The 16,241-nt window shown below is 42.3% G+C and overlaps 1 protein-coding gene across 15 annotated transcripts in view; it reads left to right on the top strand.

Moving 5' to 3' along the window:
• C2CD5 (C2 calcium dependent domain containing 5) overlaps positions 1-15,751 on the top strand; it is a 58,843-nt gene extending 43,092 nt beyond the window's left edge. For 10 of the 15 annotated variants that reach the window (XM_054168141.1, XM_054168142.1, XM_054168149.1 and 7 more), the window contains 11 exons: positions 143-206; positions 3,494-3,555; positions 5,106-5,204; positions 6,418-6,507; positions 6,822-6,909; positions 8,373-8,459; positions 10,479-10,529; positions 11,604-11,705; positions 12,532-12,722; positions 13,626-13,772; positions 15,083-15,751. In XM_054168141.1, the coding sequence (XP_054024116.1) occupies positions 143-206; positions 3,494-3,555; positions 5,106-5,204; positions 6,418-6,507; positions 6,822-6,909; positions 8,373-8,459; positions 10,479-10,529; positions 11,604-11,705; positions 12,532-12,722; positions 13,626-13,772; positions 15,083-15,214 (1,113 nt within the window). In that variant the 3' untranslated portion in view covers positions 15,215-15,751. The remainder of the gene's footprint in view (positions 1-142; positions 207-3,493; positions 3,556-5,105; positions 5,205-6,417; positions 6,508-6,821; positions 6,910-8,372; positions 8,460-10,478; positions 10,530-11,603; positions 11,706-12,531; positions 12,723-13,625; positions 13,773-15,082) is intronic. The other 5 variants (XM_054168151.1, XM_054168152.1, XM_054168147.1 and 2 more) reach the window with 2 other exon arrangements.
• The last annotated feature ends 490 nt before the right edge of the window (positions 15,752-16,241 follow it).

Raw genomic sequence — 16,241 nt, 5'->3', positions numbered from 1 at the left:
AGGGAGTGTAAGTTTTTCCATTTTTATATCAGTATACACTTAGCTGCTAGATAAAGATTCCTCAATGACAAAGATTTTGCATCTCTCTGGAATTTTTCACTGGAGCAGCAAGATCATTTTTATCCATTGTTTCCTTTTCCAGATTGATGATACAGATGCAATGGAAGATGTACATTCTTTACTGACAGATGTGCCACCACCTGCTGGTATGGTTAAAAACATCTTTTTCCTAATTTTTTCCCCTAGGCTGCAAGATGACAAAGTAGAACAAGTTTTATTGCAAAAATAGTTCAAGAGCAACAGTGAAAATGTTCTTGGAAGCAGTAAGCTAATCAGATAACACCTGTGAAGAACAAATCATTAAGCTTTTTATGGGGATTGGTGCTAATTGGAAGTTGAGGTACACACAGGATTTGTGTGGTTTTCACTGGTTTGTACTATTGGTGCAAATCTGTTGTTATTTCATATGAGTACAACAACTGGATCTTCAACTGGATCTTTTCTACTAGTTCATTGGTTTCTAAAGATTTTTAGACTGTGTCTCGTTGGTAGGTTTCAGGGCCAATGAAGGTAGAAGTACAGAGAACAGAGTGGTCTTTTCAGTATTTATAACCATATAATGTGATATATTGCTGTTGTATTTCAAGAGTATTATTTGGCTTTCTGGCTTGGATCGGCAGTAGTGTGGCCAGCAGGAGGAAGGAGGTGATGGTACCCTTGTACTTGGCATTGATGAGGCCACACTGTAAGTGCTGGGTTCAGTTTTGAGCACCTCAATATGAGAAAGATGTTGAGGGGCTGGAGCAGGTGCAAAGAGCAACTAAGCTGGTGAAGGACCTAGAGAATGAGTCTGATGAAGGGCAGCTGAGGGAACTGGGACTGTTGAGGCTGAGGGGAGACCTCATTGCCTTCTGCAACTACCTGAAAGGACAATGGAGAGGTAGATGGTGTTCTCTTTTCACAAGTAGTTAGTGACAGAACAAGAGGGAACGGCCTCAAGCTGCACTAGGGTAGGTTTGGGCTGGGCACAAGGAAAATTTTTTTTCCCCTGAATGAGTGGTCAAGTATTGGAACAGGCTGCCCAGGGTGGGGGTTGAGTCACCACCCCTGGAGGTGGTGCTTAGCAATGTGGTTTAGTGGTGAACTTGGTAGAGTAGGGTTAATGATTTGACCTAAATCATGGTCTAAAGGGTCTTTTCCAACCTGAATGATTCTGTAAAAGTCAGCAATTTGCCCTTACAGCCACCTTGTTCAACAAACACATTTGTATTTTCCTTGCTTTGTGATTTTGCCATACTGTCAAAATATTTGTGTTCACTGTATTTGTGGTCTTCTCTGTTAAAAAAAGCTGTTTCCATTTTCAGCCCATATGTGTCTTTTTTGCATCATGATCTGGACTTGCATAAGAGCTACCTTCTTTTGCTTGGTTTGCATCAGCCCCTTTTTTTCTTGAGAAGAGGGAAGCACTGCTTTGTATCACTTTTCTCTGTGCTGGTTTAGGTTGTATAGGTGTCTGTCAGATCTGTTCTTGGTGGAACTCCTGGATCTCTATAAGAGGCCAATTATAGTTGTTCATTTTATGGAAATTGCCCTGTATATTGGTTATCCTTGTCCTCCTTCTCTTATCTTTATTTCCCTATTTCTTCTGTGCATGTTATCTGTTCCCTTCCTAATAAAATTGGTGTCAGTGTTTATCATTTTGAGTACTACTGAACTCAGAACTGACCTTGTCATATCTATCTGTTATTACCACCAAATCTTTTATTCCTCTTCAGTTATCCATTGTTAGATCCTGCTGCAGTTGATTTTTATTTATTTATTTAACCTTCACATTAAGAGTATCAGCACTAACCTTGTTTTATCCTCTTGGAGGTAAGTTATGAATTTGTTTGAAGCGTATTATCCTGAATTACAGGTGCCTCCAAGTGTGAAAATTGAGCATTTATCTTTACCCTCTTATTCCAGTCTTAGATTTTCTTTAATAATACTCCATTCTACCCTTCAGCATAGTAGTTTCTTAAAGAGTCCTTGGTGAAGGATTTTATCAAGTGCTTTTTGATATCTGAAGCAGACTGATGTCAGCCAGATGCCTTTAGTGTGCATGCTCCTTGACAGCTTATGAACCATGAATGTCACTTAAAGAAGTGGTATCAGCTCCACTGCAGTATCTTTTTTTTTCCCATCTGTTCATAAACTCCATGAAACTCTATGAAATAGATTCTATGGAAGTATAATATAGATATCTGTACTAGGCAAGGTGGTAGGTCCCAGTCACAAAAAACAGGCCCTCTGCAGCCTTTTTGTAGCCCCCTTCAGGTACTGGAAGGCCACTCTAAGGTCTCCCCAGAGCCGCCTTTTCTCCAGGCTGAACAACCCCAGCTCCCTCAGCCTGTCCTTGGAGCAGAGATGTTCCAGCCTCCTGATCATCTTCATGCCCCTCCTCTGGACTTGCTCTTATCAGGTCCATGTCCCTCCTGTGCTAAGGGCTTCAGAGCTGGATGTTGTACTCCAGGTGAGGTCTTACCACAGCAAAGTGGTAGAGTTACCTCTCTCCATCTGCTGGCCACGCTGCTTTTGATACAGCCCAGAATGCCATTGGCCTTCCAGGTTGCAAGTGCATACCATTGGCTCATGTCCAGCTTCTCATCCTCCAGAATTTCCAAGTCCTTTTCTGCAGGGCTGCTTTCCATCATCTCATCACCAGCCTGCATTGATGATTGTTTTGACTCAGCTGCAGGGCCCTGCACTTTCTCTTGTTGAACCCCATGAGGGTCACCTGGGTGCACCTCTCCAGTTTGTCTAGGTCATTCTGGATGACATACTGTCCTTGCAGCATATCCACAGCACCACTCAGCTTGGTGTCATCTCCAAACTTGCTGATGGTACACTGGATCCTACTGTCTCTATCATTGATGAAAATATTAAACAGTACTGGTCCCAGTACAGACCCCTGAGGGGACACCACTTATCATGGCTCTCCATGTGTACTTCCAGTGATTTGCCTTAATAAATGCTTCAGTGTATCTTGTTCAGAGCTAGTAGTATGCTGTTAATGCTTCTCCCTGCTTGGGACCAACTAGTCAGGGTTTATTAATTTGTGGATTCCATGAACAGCAGCCCTGTGAAGCAGTCAGGGAGCTTGTTTTAGCATCAGAGGACACCAGTCTCCATGGGGAGCAGTTGCCACTGTTGGATTTTATGCTGTTGTAGCCTCTGTCACACAATGACATTTCTGGCCTTGCTTTTTAATTTGCTCCATCCTTCCTATCCATCACCGTGGGACGAGTAGCAGAAACCTTGTTTCTTCTGTATATCCCACTGTATTCTTCAGATGGATGTTGCTTTTTTTGAGTGTTGATCTCAGTTCTGGTATGTTACTCAGTATTTAAAAACACCTGAGACAAAATAGTTGCAAAACATTAAGTAAGCTCAAGTAAGTCTCTTTAAATGCATTGTGCTACAGCACAGATTTACTGACATGTTTTCTTTACAGGTTTTTACAGCTGCAACACAGAAATTATGCCTGGGATAAATAACTGGACACCAGAAATTCAAGTAAGGTTACTCAAAGGAAATGAAACCTTTTGTTCCATATTGGGTTGAAATATGTTGTAATTTAAATGTGTATTAGAGATCACTGGTCTTGAAAGTTCAAATAAGAGAATGCTTCTGTCTTAGAAATTAAAGGTAGCATTTTGGTAAGAAAGATAGAAAAATGAGAACCTCTTTCTCATCAGGAGCAGGGAAGTCATTTTCCCCCTGTACTCAGCACTGGTTAGGCCACACCTTGAGTTCTGTGTCCAGTTCTGGGCCCCTCAATTTAAGAAGGACATCGAGACACTTGAACGTCTCCAGAGAAGGGCAATGAGGCTGGGGAGAGGCCTCGAGCTCAAGCCCTACAAGGAGAGGCTGAGGGAGCTGGGATTGTTTAACCTGGAGAAGAGGAGGCTCAGGGGAGACCTCATTGCTCTCTACAACTACCTGAAGGGTGGTTGTAGCCAGGAGGAGGTTGGTCTCTTCTCCCAGGTAACCAGCACCAGAGCAAGAGGACACAGTCTCAAGCTGTGCCAGGGGAAGTTTAGGCTGGAGGTGAGGAGAAAATTCTTCACTGAGAGAGTCGTTAGCCATTGGAATGTGCTGCCCAGGGAGGTGGTGAAGTCACCACCCCTGGAGGTGTTCAAGAGGGGATTGGACGTGGCACTTGGGGCCATGGTTTAGTCATGAGGTCTGTGGTGACAGGTTGGACTTGATGATCTTTGAGGTCTCTTCCAACCTTGGTGATTCTGTGATTGTGTGTGTAGGTTTTCTGTTTTTTTTCATTCTATAATTTAACAGAGATCCTAATACAAAAAAAGAAGTAGAGTAAATACAAACTTTAAGGTTTGGGGCATTTTTAAGAGCTTGGCTAGAATTTTTTGAAGCCATTCTGAAGAAACAAATTGTTGACTGCGTTACTCAGTGAGAGATGAATATGATACCATTAGTAGGTTAAGATAAACAAGAATTAAATGAAGGTAGTCTGGTGAGTACAGAGAAATTCCCTTTAGAATTGGTTAATCATTTTGGTCATGTTTGTGCAGCACAATGAACTCTTGGATGGAGTTCAAAAAGATTTATATAAGTGAGTTTTTATGCCCAAATGGCACGATGCAAGGCTGGGTTTTGCAAAGTTCAAACCTGAAATCAATACGACTGCACCAGCAGCATAGTCTCAAGTTGATGGGATTGCCTCTGTGTATGACATTCCATTATGGTCTATATTATTGGACACAATTAAAATGCAGTTTTAAACAGCAGTTAACAAAATGGGTAGCAGGTAGAAAGGCTCCTGTATGAAGCAAGTTAAAAGAGTATTTAATGGCACATTTAACACATTCACAGAAAGATCTTCCTTGTGTTTGTAAACACATCTAGTGGAGGATGTCCCTGCTGACTGCAGGGGGGGTTGATTAGGAGACCTTCAGAGATCCCTTCCAACTCAAAACATTCTGTGATTCTATGATTCTCTTGCCCTTTACCATGTTACACATTATTTACCTTCTTTCTGAGTGTTTTGTTTTTAATGTAACATGCACTTCCAACAAGTGTGTTTGTTTCTCCTTCAGATGTTCACAGCAGTAAGGGTATCCAGATTAAGCAACGTTAACCTAACAAATCAAACACTTAATAAGAACTTTAATGATCTCTGTGAGAATCTATTGAAGGTAAGAATCTTATTTCAAACTTGTTTTTTTCCACTTGTTCAAACAGAAGTGAATCAAGCTATACTGAAAATAACATTTTGGTAGTATGTTCTAGAAACAGAAATATAAAGCCTCCTGTACAGTAGATTGTATTATATCCTGACTTTTCACACCTCTAATTCTTCATGAAAAAAATTAATATGATTAGCTGATTTCTACTGAGCAAAAGGTTTTGATCTTTCTCTGAAATCTGGATGAGGGCATTGAGTCCATCATCAGTAAATTTGCAGATGACACCAAACTGGGGGCAGGACTTGACCTGCTGGAGGGTAGAGAGGCTCTGGAGAGGGACCTCGACAGGCTGGACAGATGGGCAGAGTCCAAGGGAGATTGAGCACATCCAAGTGCTGGGTTCTGCACATTGGCCACAGCAACCCCATGCAGAACTACAGGCTGGGGTCAGAGTGGCTGGAGAGCGGCCAGGTAGAGAGGGACCTGGGGGTGCTGGTTGATGGTAGGCTGAACATGAGCCTGCAGTGTGCCCAGGCAGCCAGGAGGACCAATGTCATCCTGGCCTGCATCAGGAACAGTGTGGCCAGCAGGAGCAAGGAGATCATTGTGCCCCTGTACACTGCACTGGTTAGGCCACACCTTGAGTACTGTGTCCAGTTCTGGGCCCCTCAGTTTAGGAAGGAGTTGACTTGCTGGAGCATGTCCAGAGAAGGGCAACGAAGTTGGTGAGGGGTTTGGAACACAAACCCTATGAGGAGAGACTGAGGGAGCTGGGGTTGCTTAGCCTGGGGAAGAGGAGACTCAGGGGTGACCTTATTGCTGTCTACAACTACCTGAAGGGGGGTTGTAGTCAGGCAGAGGTTAGTCTCTTTTCCCAGGCAACCAGTACCAGAACAAGAGGACACAGTCTCAGGCTGCACCAGGGGAGGTTTAGGCTGGAGGTTAGGAGGAAGTTTTACACAGAGAGAGTGATTGCCCATTGGAATGGGCTGCCCGAGGAGGTGGTGGGGTCGCCGTTGCTGGGGGTGTTCAGGACGAGGCTTGACAGGATGCTTGGTTGCATGGTTTAGTTGATTAGGTGGTGTTGGATGATAGGTTGGACACAGTGATCTTGAAGGTCTCTTCTAACCTGGTCTGGTCTATTCTATTCTATTGTATTCTATTCTAAATAAGCCGTGCATTTTTTTTTAGAGTAATGTGAATAATGTCTTGTCTTCAACAGAGCTTGTATTTTAAGCTGCGATCTATGGTCCCCTGCTGCCTTTGTCATGTGAATTTTACAGTTGCTCTACCAGAGGATGAGATAGTTCAGGTAAATAAACTGCTTCTTTTGACTTTCTAATGCAGGCAGGCTGGCTTTGTCTTTTAATTAGCATTTGCTGTTCAGAGTAAATCAGGTTGGGATTTGATTTTCTACTATGTCTGGTGAATTCTAAAATAAGCATAAGGCAAAACACTATCAGGTGTGCATTCTAACAACACAGCTCCTTGGTATTGCCTTTTATACTCTGGTCTACTTACAATTTGTTTTGTCCTTACTATTTTTTTCATGGAAAAAGCTTCTTTGTTTGCCAAATGATTTTTGCAGGTTGCTTTACTAATACACCATGTACTTCTGATTTGCAGATTGCCGTCACAGCTGTTGCAATTACGTACGACAAAAACCAGGCATTACAAACCAACAAAGCTCCCCCAGAAAAATCACAGCAAAGAGGTAAATTTTGTGAGGCCTGTAAAGATAAGAGATCATGGTTTTCTTCTCTTTTTTTTTACCTTTTTCACCAGTACCCATTGAGTCTACAATTGCATTTCAGATACATACTTTCATTTTTACAGGGATGTTCTATAAAATCATGAAGTCGTAACACACCTTAGAGCAGCCTTCCAGTACCTGAAGGAGCCTACAAGAAAGACAGGAATAGGCTTTTTACAAAGGCTTGTAGTAATAAGAAAAGAGGGAGTGGATTGCAGCTTGAGGAGGGCAGGCTTAGAGTGGTGATTAGGAAGAAATTCTTTACAGTGAGGGTGGTGAGACACTGAAATGGGTTGCCCAAGGAGGTCTTGAATAACTCTTTCCCTGGAGGCATGCAAGGCAGGTGACAGCATTTCCATTGTATTTTGAAATGCCATATACATAATTAGATTTATAGAGTGATTTAGCCTGAAAGGGACCTTGAAGATCATCTACTTCCAAACCACCTGCCATGGGCAGGAACATCTACTACTAGATCAGGCTGCTCAAGATCTCATCCAGTCTGGCCAGGACCTCCATGGGCAACCTGTTCCGCTGTCTCATCACCCTCACTGTAAAGCATTTCTTCCTAATCTCCAATCTAAATCTCCTCTCCTCAAGCTTCAATCCATTTTCTCTCATCCTGTCACTGCAAGTCCTTGTCACAAGTGCCTCCCCAGCTTTCTTGTAGGCCCCCTTCAGGTACTGGATGGCTGCTTTAAGCTCTCCCTGGAGCCTTTTCTTCTCCAGGCTGAAGTATTAGAGAATACTTGTTATAACAAAGTAGCAAATTTTGTCCTTTCTTCAAGAATGTGGCAAGTAAATTATTCATACTACTTCAAAAACCATTCCCCAAACCCTTAAGTAGGTCAATAATATTTTTGGAGATCAGTGAAACATGCAGCATTATGTAGGAAATAGAAGAAGCTACTGCAATCTGCATGTGTCATCTTGCTAGTGAAGCACCATCTTACACTAGAAATGTGTGTGTGCATTCTGGGTGTGGGAAATTAAACAGAACTTTGAAAATACTCCATTCTGAATAATGGGATTGGGTAATAGAACAGAACCATATGTTTCTAAAATATGAGTTATACCTTACTTCTCCAATAATAAGGGTTTCTTTCATGTGAAATTAAGTGTTACATGCTACCCTAATGTATATCTAGCTCAGGTCCAACTGCAGAATCAAATCAGAAATGCATGAATTGACTTATTTTTTTCCCCCTGAAAATCAAATCCTGTTCAATGGAGCAGATTCTATTCAGATTTGCAGCAGGATTTGTTGTCACTTGACTGTTAATACAGACCTGTATCACAGTATACATATGCTTAAAAAAACCAATCTATTCCAATTGACTAAATGAAATCTGTAGTGCTTATAATTACTGGCAAATCTTATTTTGGGGGTTAATTATCTATTGGGTATGTTTTCTTTGTTGAAGCATCAACAGACAATGAAGAACAGCTACAGTTTCCATTGGAACTTTACTCTGATCCCCTTGCTTCTCAACCCTTCTCACCAGCTAAAGGTCCGTTAAATGGAAGAATGCTGAACTGTTGTTTTTTGCTGATTATGAGTTCTGCTCTTTCACTGTTGCAGTGTCTTGAAAATAGCTGTACTTTGACATGCTTTGAATACTCTTTGCTACCTAAGCATGATGGATATGTTCACTCTGCAAATCAAACTTGAGAGGCACATAAAATGGTTAGGCTAATCATTCTGTATATATTCTTTTGTAGATTACCTGTAGTAGTTCTACCTTTGCACTTAGAATGTTGAAAATGCTGCAAACCACTGAGTGTTGGGTTTTGTCAGACTCAAAGAGCTTCAAATGATTTGATAATTAGGCTTGCCTCTTACTGCTTTGCATCTGCAAATGTGCCTTATCAAATAACTCCAGGTATTGTTGGCCTCAAATAATTGATCTCATCATTTTCATGGTGGGAGATACTTCATCTGGCAAATACTGGTTGTTCAGTTGAGCAAAGCTGCATGTGGTTTTCACAGAATCACAGGGGTTGGAAGGGACCTCTAGAGATCTTCAAGTCCAACTCCTGTGCCAGAGCAGGACCACAGAATCTAGTGCAGGTCACACAGGAATGCATCCAGACAGGTCTTGAAAGTCTCCAGAGAAGAAGACTCCACAACCTTTCTGGGGAGCCTGTTCCAGTGCTCTGTGACCCTTACAGTAAAGAAGCTCTTCCTCATGTTGAGGTGGAACTTCCTGTGCTGTAGTTTACATCTATTGCCCCTTGTCCTATCACAGGGTGCATTGAGCAGAGGCTATCCCTTCCTTCTTGGCACCCAGCCCTCATGTATTTGTATCCCCTCTCAGTCTTCTCCTTCATGTTTGGAGTTTGTTTTATGTTTGGGTTTGGTTTTTTTTCAAGTGAGAGGAGCCTAGGCTTTCATAGTAAATCATTTGTACAGTGCACCATATTTATTAGCTATTAAACAGCTGCTTTATGTCACATGAGGTAGAGCTGTACTTCAAGAACGGCTGTCACAATTCTTCTGTGACTCTGTTAAAAATCAGGTCATCGTTGAACTCAACTGTCTTTACTTCTGACTTCATTGTTGGAGACCCACCAAATCTACACACCAAAATGACTAATGACAGAAAAGCTAGCATTTATGAATTACTGTAACTGTTTGACTAAAATGTTGAAGAGCTCCCTTTTTTGCCCATTATGTAAGTGGCGTAAAGGAGGCTGCCTGCCCTGCTTGTATTTGCAGAGGTCAGTTTAATTTCAGCAGCAATATTCTGAACTTTGGGGTGGGGGGGGGTGTTTATCTTCGTGCATTTATGTGTGCATAACCCCTAATTGATCACATTGCCATCTTGTTAACCTTTGAGTTTTAAACAGAAATGGTGGGTTTTTTCAGTTACCAGACTCTGCTGCTTGTATAATGGGCACTGACCAGTAGAGGGTAGCCTGTTCATGTATATATCACTTCTCCAGCTGTTCTCCACATTCCATATTGTACTGCATGTTACTTTAAATGTTTTCAATGAGGCAATTACTGAATCTGTCATTTCTTCACAAGTAGATTTGAGGCTTCATTGTAGTTACATTTACTTTACAGCTTATGGAATATATTAATTCTTTTTACCTAATTTTCTGCAAGATTGGGTTTGAAAAACATATTTATATGCAACCTTATACAGTAATGAGCTTTAGTAAATGGGAATATAATTTGCAAGATGGATTTACACAGATTCACAGACTGCATTGGGTTGGAGGGGACCCTCAAAAGGTCTTCCTGTCCAACCCCTTTGCAGTCAGCAGGGACACGTTCAACTAGATCAGGCTTCCCAGGGCCATATGGAGTCTGATTTTGAATGTCTCCAGGGACAGAGCCTCAACCAGTAGATTTAATTAGTTATACCAATTTATTATGTGCTATCAAAGTACAGAGTGTACTGTGGATAAGATATTATTTCTCATAATTTACTCTAAAAATCTTTTTTATAAGAAGGAAGATGTCTTGTAATACATGACTCTGCTCACATGTTATCTGAATGAAATCAATCTTGTCTTACTAGAAGTCCTGGAGGGTGCAAGTTCCCACACAGGTATTCCTGCTGCTCAGAGAGGTAAGTTTACCTAATGTAGCCATATGCCAGAACAGAATGAGCATTCTTGGGATATTGGTATACTCTTTTTGGATGTGCCTTAATCCAGGAAGTGTTTACTAGTTAACTGAGAATGCATGCTCTGGTGTGGCTTATTGATACCCTACAATTTTGATGTGGTTTTTAATTGCAAAAGTCAGATTTGTTAAAAGCAGTGGCTCTCTGTCAGATACATCCCTTTATCTGGCAAAAAAAATTAGTTTCCTCAGAGAGAGCTTTTTTGCTTGTCTTGATTTGAAGTTAGCATGTGTCCCTTCCGTTTCTTCCTTATCCTGAAGAAACGGTGTTTGCAAAACAGTTTTGGTCTTAAAAAGATATGCAAACACCCCTGCAACTAATCCCAAAAGTCATAGCAGAAACAACTCTACTTCTCAGTGAAATGAAGAGGAGGAGGATGGGGGAGGAGGGCATTGGAGGGAGGGGGACTGCTGGGGAAAAGGGGACAGCATTTTGTAAGGAAAATTTATTTGTGTTTAAAACTGAGGTGTTGTTTCAGCTTGTGACTCTTACCCTCATCACCAAAGTTGGTTTGGTTTTTTGTTTTTTCTTTTTTTCAGTCTGTAGGTTAGATGTTGGTAAAAGACAGTTAGGAGGTTTAACTCGTGATCAGCAGCTCTTTGTGAGGAGAAGAATAGCAATGGAAAATAAAAGTAAACAAGGCTTAAATAAACTTCAAGATGTCAGAATTTCATACCTAAAATGAGATTAATAAATAATAATTTAAAACCAAAAACAACAAATGGTGAATCTAGCATAAGTCATTAATGACTGTATTTGCATGTTTTTCCAGTGATGAAGTCCCAGTCAGGCAGTTGGTTCACAGCTGGGACATCACCAGAAATCGGTACACTGGTTTGGGCAAGTCCAAACCGCACTGTGACTTCTCCTTTAAACAGACCTGGAAAGGGATGTTTGTTCTCTCTCAGACACAGATTAACTGCTTCCTCAAAAGGAGCATAGAGATGAGCAAGAGACATCATCCATATATTTTTTTCTTTGTTTTTTCTTTTGTTTTTTTTCTGTCTGTGTTTTCAGCAACGTCAATTGATTACAGTTCCTTTGCAGACAGATGCAACAGCTGGATAGAGCTCATTAAACTGAAAGCTCAGACCATAAGGCGCGGATCAATTAAGACAAGTAGGCGGCTGTTTCTACCACGTTATGATAATCTGAGACATAGCTCTGATTTCCCAGTGGTGACTAGGGGAGCCTCCTGCCCAGCAGTAGTCTTGCAGATCACATGTAGAACCAGTCCCCGAGTGTGAAAACTGCCGACATTGTCCGTGTCTGTGTAAGCTAATGCAGGGTTTATGAACCAGCCAAATCTAGCACTTTCTGTTCACCTAGTGAAAATGAGCTACTGATAAACGTGTACGCCTACTAATGCTGTAACATACACTGCATGGATGTAGGTGTATGTGTGATCTTGGAAAATTTTGTGTGAGAAACAGGAAGCAATCACCAAGGTGACAGTCAAGGCAATGGTCACTAAATTAGCAAGTGGTGAGTTATTTTTCAGTAGTTCTTTGGCCACAGGTCTGACTATCTTGCTTAAAGTAGCAGAGATTAATACCTGTTTTAATGGAAAATGCTGCACTGGGGAAACACAACAACTTTCACACTTCCTATAATTTGTTCCTCCAGCAGAATCCGTGTCTCAAAATGTTGGCACTTTTTCCTTTACCCTCACTTAAACTGATTGTTGTATGTGCAGCTCCTTGCCTCAATGTTTTCCTTTGCAGGAATGCCACTCTTCCCAATCAATTCCATTTCAGCTTTTTGTCTCCTTTTGCATGCGTTGCATGATAATTGCCTTTCTCACGTGATATGGCTGAGCATCACAGGCAGCTGAATGTTGTCACCAAGCTATTTGGAAACCATAAAGAAGAGTTTTTGTGTTTTGAGAAAGTGATCAGCCTTACCTGATAGTTACTTTCTCTTCTTTTTTCCCCCATCTTTTTAGCGGCGTCACTCGACAAAGCGAGTCCGTTGGCTGAGGGGTACTTACGGCACCGTTCTTTTCCGTCCTGCACCAACTCCACTGTCTCAGTTGTTAAGATGACACCTCTTTCTTTTCTGCCTGGGGCAAAAATAACCAAATACCTTGGGATAATCAACATGTTTTTCATAAGAGAAACCACTTCTTTGCGTGAGGTGAGCTGCGTATTGGGGATTGGCACTTGTTGTTAATTGTAGTAATCAAAGGTAAATACCTCAGGAGGTTTGAGTTGAGGTATGGCACAGAGAGGGAGGAGAGCTCTTGTCACAGGAGGGTAGGTGATGACTGGGGAGTATGTAGTCTGGTGTGCACATATATCAATATGCACTTGCAGCCCAGAAAGCCAGTTATTTCCTGGGCTGCATCAAGAGAAACATGGCCAGCAGGTTGAGAGATTCTCCCCCTCTACTCCACTCTGTTGAGACCCCACCTGGAGTACTGTGTCCAGTTCTGGCGCCCCTATTACAGGAAAGATGTGGACTTGCTGGAGCGTGTCCAGAGAAGGGCCATGAGGATGATCAGAGGGCTGGAGCTTCTCTTCTATGGAGACAGTCTGAAAGAGTTGGGGCTGTTCAGTCTGGAGAAGAGAAGGCTCTGAGGAGACCTTCTTGTGGCCTTCCAGTATCTGAAGGGGGCCTGCAAGAAAGCTTGTGAGGAACTTTTTAGGATGTCAAGTAGTGATAGGACTAGGGGAAGGAGCAAAAGTAGAAGTGGGTAGATTCAGATTGGATGATAGGAAAAAGTTCTTCACCGTGAGGGTGGTGAGACAAGGAACAGGTTGCCCAGGGAGGGTGTGGATGCCCCCTCCCTGGAGGTGTTCAAGGCCGGGTTGGGTAAGGCCTTGAGCATCCTGTTCTAGAGGAAGGTGTTCCTGCCCATGGCAGGAGGCTTGGAACTGGATGATCTTTGAGGTCCCTTCCAACCCTGACAATTCTGTGATATAGTTCAGCTTGTATTTTATAGGTCAGAAGCTCAGTATTCTGTACATGTATGCAAAATATAAAGCATCTTGTAGCTATAACTAACATGAAATGTAACTTTTTTTTTTTCCATTTTAGGAGGGTGGTGTCAGTGGTTTTCTCCATGCTTTTATTGCTGAAGTGTTTGCCATGGTGAGAGCTCATGTTGCAGCTTTAGGGGGAAATGCAGTTGTCTCGTACATAATGAAGCAGTGTGTTTTCATGGAGAATCCAAACAAAAATCAGGTAAATGGTGATGTCAAATAGCAGTGCCTTTACGGGCAGGATGACACAGGTACACATTTTATATACTTGAGAAACAGCCACCCTGGAGAGCCATCCATGTCTGTATAACATTTCTGGAGCTGTCATCAGGAGGTTTATTTAAATAAGCTGAGAACATTCCTGAACACCACAGATAACACAGACTTAGGAATATGCTTCGTAAGTAGCCACATGGGTTAAAAAACTAAGTTACATGGAATTAAGTAAATTATAGGAAACAGTGAACAACAGTGCTGAACTTGGTTAGCTTTTCTGATGTTGCAGTGTTAAGATTTTCATCCTAAGTCTATGGAGAAGACCTGGAGTGGCTGATCTAAAATGCTCTGGTTTGGACATAGAGACAAAACTTTGCTAATAAAGGCAGAATATGGATGGTTCGGTACATGAAATGCTTTCAGTACTGCTTTGGGCACAAGTACAGCTACCCAGATACTTAATTTGTTTTCTTAACGTAGTCTGCATGTGCAATACACAAGTGGATAAAAAACAAAATATGGCAGGGATTGCCTCACTAGTAAAGTTGATGATAAACTCGCCATGAGCCAGCAATGGTCACTTGCAGCCCAGAAGACAAAACGTGTCCTGACCAGCAAAATGAGGGAGGCAATTCTGCCCCTCTGCTCTGCTGAGACTCCACCTGCAGTGCTGATCCAGTCCTGGTGCCCCCAGCATAAGAGGGACATGGAGCTGCTGGAGCATGTCCAGAGGAGGCCACAAAGATGATCAGAGGGCTGGAGAACCTCCCCTGTGGGGACATGCTGAAAGAGTTGGTGTTATTCAGCCTGGAGAAAAGAAGATGCCAGGGAGAACTTATAGCAGCCTTCCAGTACCTGAAGGGGACCTACAAGAAAGCCAGGAAGGGACTTTTGTCAAGGGCTTGTAGTTACGGGATGAGGGGCAGGGAACTGAAGCTTGAGGAGGGCAGATTTAGACTGGAGATCAGGAAGAAATTCTTTCCAGTGAGGGTGATGAGACACTGGAACAGGTTTCTCAGGGAGGTTGTGGATGCTCCCTCCCTCGAGGTGTTCAAGGCCAGGTTGGATGAGGCCTTGAGCAGCCTGGTCTGGTGGAAGGTGTCCCTGCCCATGACAGAGGGCTTGAAACTGGGTTATCTTTAAGGTGCCTTCCAACCTAAACCATTCTAGGAACCTCTGAATCTTTCTGATCTGTTGACTTTTCTGTGAGCTGCACAGTTAAATGCAGCAGCTCTAAGTAAACATAAAATGTGTTACTGCTGCCTGTTTGCTCACTAGATGTTGCCTTGTTTTCAGGCTCAGTGCTTGATCAACGTCAGCGGCGATGCAGTCATCTTCGTACGTGAATCCGAGTTAGAAATGTTCCCAGTGCAGCCTTCGACGGCTGTTTCTCAGTCCACAAGCTCTGGAGGAGATGTCACAACATGAAGAGACAAAAAGCTAAATGGTCTCTGCCAAATACAAAGATTATTTAAAATGTGGGAATGTTTAGGTTTGCATCTTCAAAATCAGTATCTGCCCCTAGCATCAACAGCCAAAGTTGACAACAATCACTCTGCCTCGTCCTTTATGTCACGAGTCAGGGGTGGTCTGATCCTTCTGTTATAATTGCAGGCCCCTGTAAAACCCAGGCAGTAAGTAAAGCACTGGTGTGAGTGTGTGGATTGCAATAGGTGGCATCATATGGAACTGTGAAGGAAGACACCAGCCAGTTCTGTTACGTTTTTCAGCTGTTTGACAAGACCATGATAAGCTGAAATTTAGAACCAGTTTTTAGTTTGCATGTTTAATTCTCAGCTCAGTTCAAAAAGTAAATGAAGAGTTGGGGTGGGCTGCAGATAAGTGAGAAGCCTGCATTACCCAGCCTTTGCTGAAGGACCAAAAGATTTGTGTTCAGGCTAAGGAAAAAAAGGTGGGCTCAAGTCTGGGCTTACCTTTGATCACAGTGAGCAGCACCGAAAAGCCACAGTTTGAGTTTCTGGACACTAAAACTCTTGTCAGCTTGGGTCTGAGCTGCTGGTTTATTTGTCTTAAAGCTATTACCATGCAGCATGTTTTGGGTCAATGTTTTGGAGGGGGTCTTGTTGGGTTTGTGTTTAAAAAGTGCTAGACCATGATGGTGTGTGTGTTCCCTGTCATCCCTGTGGCTTGAAAATGACAGAAGGACACACACATGCCAAGTGTGTTTGGTCCTGTTGGAAGATGTTCACTTCAAGACTGATAGAACAGATTTCCTTTTTAAAATAGTAATAATTACTGTGGAAAAAATGTCCCAAAACTCATTTTCTTTAGGCATGACCTCTTGCCAGGGAGACAAGCAGTCCTCCAAAAGTCAGTTCTACAGACGTGTGCTCCAGCCTCCTTTCCATTTAACAAGTTGGAAATGTCTGTGAACAATAAATTGTGTTAAACAATAAATTGTTTAGTTGTGTTACAACTAAACAAAAGGACAAGT

This window comes from Dryobates pubescens, chromosome 15 (genome assembly GCF_014839835.1).
Source record: "Dryobates pubescens isolate bDryPub1 chromosome 15, bDryPub1.pri, whole genome shotgun sequence".
Classification (NCBI taxonomy): domain Eukaryota; kingdom Metazoa; phylum Chordata; class Aves; order Piciformes; family Picidae; genus Dryobates; species Dryobates pubescens.
The sequence above is the reverse complement of the archived record's forward strand: the minus strand, read 5'-3'. Positions and strand labels throughout refer to the sequence as shown.